At 42.0% G+C, this 4456-nt stretch overlaps 1 protein-coding gene across 1 annotated transcript; it reads right to left on the reverse strand.

Annotated features, from left to right (window-relative positions):
• Positions 1–944: 944 nt before the first annotated feature.
• LOC311081155 (uncharacterized protein) lies at positions 945–2443 on the reverse strand. The gene is made up of 3 exons (XM_084111574.1): positions 2211–2443; positions 1903–2106; positions 945–1175 (listed from the first exon to the last, which is right to left on the reverse strand). The coding sequence occupies exons 1-3, from the start codon at positions 2407–2409 to the stop codon at positions 1087–1089; spliced, it is 492 nt and encodes a 163-aa protein (XP_083967700.1). The 5' UTR covers positions 2410–2443; the 3' UTR covers positions 945–1086.
• Positions 2444–4456: the final 2013 nt, after the last annotated feature.

The following is a 4456-nucleotide window of genomic DNA, read 5'->3' on the forward strand; positions in this document are numbered from 1 at the left end:
AAAAAGGCAAAAAAAAGCTGCCTTTAGAATTATAAACCCTTGATTTAACAAAAAGGAAATGCATCTTGAATCTTAAAATCTACTTACTTGTTCTTCCATAGTCCCCATGAAATTATGGCTGAGATGCTCCAGAGGTGTCCTGAGGGCTGCCGGAACTTCATCAAGGCACAGCTGTCAGAGGCAGGGAAAAAAGACAGAGGAAGGAGGTTTGACCGGAACATGAAGGATCTGGGGCTGCAGCTTTTACACAGCAGTCCAAAGGCCTATCGTCAACTGAAGACGATATTTGCTCTTCCCTCTACTAGAACGTGTAGGCGTTATGTCACTGGACGTGTGGGATATTTCTCTGTAAATACCAATTTATGAAATTAGACTACTCAACTTCAACCAGTTTCATAATTTGAAGATATAACAAAATCTGATTATTCTATTATAACTAGAGTAAGTTATAATTATAATTATAAATATAATTATTCTGATTATAACTTACTTGTTCCGACAGCCTGGCTTTCTGCAGGGAATCATCTCCCAAATGGGAGTCATCGCCACCACTATGACCCCTGTGGAAAGAATGTGCACAGAAGTCCTTGACGAGATGGCAATCAAAAAACAATTTGATTACGACCGGAGAAATGACGCCATTTATGGTGTATCAGGATCAGGAGCTGCTGCCAAACAAACAATGGTCGTCATGGCTAGGGGCATTATGGGGAAGTGGAAGCAGGCAAGCCATACTTTAGAAAAACATGTTTTGATATTGCTGTGTATATTCAAACGCATTTACCTAAACCATGTCTTTCAACAGACCATAGGATATTTCGTTTCCCCAACTTCAATGCCAGCAGAGGAAATTGCGGCCATCATTAAAGATGCCATTCGCCACCTACAAAACATAGGGCTGACAGTATGTAGTGCACAGAGTTTTTTTTTTTTTTTTAAATAGCAGCATTAACAAATGCATTACTGCATTGTGTGGACTTCCACTCCAACCTTGTATTGACAAAATGTATAAACCAATTTCAACGGTGCAGGCAGTAATATGTGACCAGGGAAGCCCTAATGTTAAGGCTGTGCGTAACCTCGGGGCTAGCCTGGACCCTCTGGGAGGTGAGGAGTCCCACTGCATCCTGGTGGGGGTTCAGAGGGTTCCAGTGATCTTTGATGTACCTCACCTTCTGAAATCAATCAGGAACAACCTGTTCAAATATGGCCTACAGGTAAGCACAGTAAACAAAGCAATCACAATTGCAATGACTCATACTGAACATAAAAGATATCACAATGATTCACACACCAGTTCATATTTATTTATATCCTTAGACACAAGGAAAAAATGTTCGTTGGAATTACATTACAAAATTCTACGAGCTGGACAAGCTTCACGCCATTAGAATGGCCCCAAAACTAACAGAGAGGCACATCCACCTGCCCGCATTTTCAAAAATGCTAAATTCTAGGTAATTATGTAAAAAAAATAGCACCTTAACTTCAAACATACAACTTACTAACTACACACGATTAACTACGACCAACCTTTCTACCTTCACCCCACTAACTACGACTAGCTACCTACAACTATCCTACTTGCAGATCCGTCAAGGACTCAAACCCCTGGCGACGACCCCTTGGTGCAGGAAACCAGGAAAAAGAGAACTTCCTGGGTGAATGCATCAATTGGGTGGCAGGCTGGCAATTCAGGTCAGTCAATAAGAAAAGAAAAACTACACCAAATCAACATCTAGGCTGAGGCTCACACTAAGCAACCCTCCCCCCCCCCCCCTGCTTTTTTTTTTGTTATAACCTATTCTCCTTGATTCGGGGCAAAGGGGGCCACAAATACAACCAGAAGTGCAAGAGAGTTCACCGCTGCGCTCAGGGGATTGAGTGTTTCGAATATCCTACCTGCCCTTTCTGCATCGGCTGCATCCAATTGCGAGGTGGATGATGGAACAACCCTACTAGCCCCAGTCTCAGAGGATGCAATCCCCTCTACCTCTTCCACAACAGCTCCAATGACCTCACTGGCACTCCCTACCTCACTGACAACAGAGATTGAGGACGAAGAACTGGTGTTGATGTCGGACATTGTGGAAGATAAGGTCATCTCTACAACACAAAACACTGCATTGACACAAATAAATCACATGGAACAGACATGATAATGCTCATATTAATGCTCATATTCAATGTAACACTGTATTTTCTCTTACTTGTAGACTGTTGGCGATTGCATTGAGGAGGAGGGCCTGTTCTACGTCGCTGGCTGGCTTGTCCGGGTCCTTCAGCAGGAGGAAATAATCCAAGCCTGTCCACACTGCGAGGTGCTGCTGTTGGGTGACCGACATCAGGACCACAGCTATGCCGCAAGTGTGGACCACCCCTTCCTGGAGGCCAAAAAATACACGGCATCGGCGAACCTCATGAAGCCATCGGAAAAATTTTTCGCTGCTTTTGGAGGGGGAATTTGCGAGGCACATAGACACTTTCTGGCCTCACAACAAGATCACCCAAACCATGGAAAGGACTCTGGGCAGTCTGGAGGTGTTCAACAGCCTCTTTAGCTCGCACCCTGAGCATGCCAGCCTATTGGAGACAATAGCTATTAAAAAATTTGTAATGTGCAGGCTCGGGGCAGAAATCCGCGAGAGGAACAGGAGGCTGAGCAAACAGCAAAGCGCCATAGCAGCTCAGAGAAAGCTGTCCTCCTTCACGGCCTGAATGGAGCTGGAGCTAGAAGACCATATTGCTGTGGCAGTTCCTGTGGAGAAGTTTTTTCTTAATATGAACAAAGGTTAAAACTTTGGTTTAAAAGTAGCAAATTTAAAAGTATCCTAAATAAAAAAATACCACATGGAACGATTGTTATAAAGAAAATCAAACTTCAATTAACGCATCCATGTATTTTAGCTGTGAGCTCAGTAGGTATAGCTTTGTCTAGAGAAAAATCAATACGGCAACATCCGTAAATTAATGATGTTAATATATAAGATCCTTTTACTTTTCACTATTGCCACCATAAATTGGCTAGGCTACATAGCAGATAACCACCCGACAGCCAGCCGAAGAAATCAATGTCGCTGCCATTACCATTGTTTATGGATTAAAAAAACCTTCTATCATTAACACCAGTGAGAATTAAAAAAAAATATTATATTTTTATTTAATATTATATTAATATTCGCGCATTTTCCTTTTTACATTAGCTAACTAGAACTCTTTGTAACTCGTGTATTCACCGAAAGAGCCTTACCTCAAGTAGCAGCTGGTGTTATCGTCGATGCCACGAGTAAGGAAGCCATGAAGCGGAAGTCAGAAATTGCCGTAAAGCAGACCCTCTGGCAGTGTGAAAATATGTGACGTCATCACATTTTTGAACGCTTTTTTTAGAGCAGATAAGTGAACTTAAAAATGCAATTTTTAGCTGACTGTATTATCTTAGCCCCCCCTTTTGAATGCAACTTTCAAAATACTAGACAAAAAATTATATCCTGAGAAAAGTGGATTTTGATAGGTATAGCGCCATAGACCTCCATTCATTCTGCACTCGCCCGCGAGCGCCCCCGCATGGATAGAGACGTGTTACTGCAGCCAGTCCAGAAACCGGAAGTAAGCAGAGAGTGCCAGTTCTCTTCCTATTAGACATTCTCTGCTAACACTCAACCTCCTTAATAATAATAATAAAAAATATATATAATATTTATATATATATTTATATATATAACGTTGTATAACTACTACGATAGTACTTGTAATGCAATTTTCTGGAAAGTTATCTGCGGACCAGATGGGAAAAAATGGAACTTTACCACGACGTCCTCACAACGTTCTCCATGGGATAAACTAGCGACGTCTTTTGAGGACGTGCCCACAACGTTTCTGGAACGTTACCCAAGATTCAAAAAAATGGAACTTTACCACGACGTCCTCACAACGTTCTCCATGGGATAAACTAGCGACGTCTTTTGAGGACGTGCCCACGTTTCTGGAATGTTACCCAAGATTCTAAAAAATGGAACTTTACCACGACGTCCTCACAACGTTCTCCATGGGATAAACTAGCGACGTCTTTTGAGGACGTGCCCACAACGTTTCTGGAACGTTAGCCAAGATTCTAAAAAATGGAACTTTACCACGACGTCCTCACAACGTTGTCATAAAGTAATGTCACGCTGACCAAATGACGACTAACTGACGACGTCGTCACAACGTACTGTGTTAGCTGGGATGTTCCTATTCTGGGCTCATCTGCTAATCTGTAGGCTACACATGCTTTATTAATATAAGGTGTGAACAGAATTTGATCTTTTAACATGAATGTCCATTGGGGGCTGCTGCTTCAGCTTTTTGAACGCAGAAGTATGATAAAGACCTAATATACATTTTATGTGGATAAACTAAAGGCATATTTTGTACATGACTACACGTGTCCTTATAAGGCATTTGACGTTTTAACGAC

This window comes from Abramis brama (assembly GCF_963993115.1).
Source record: "Abramis brama genome assembly, chromosome: 4".
Classification (NCBI taxonomy): Eukaryota; Metazoa; Chordata; class Actinopteri; order Cypriniformes; family Leuciscidae; genus Abramis; species Abramis brama.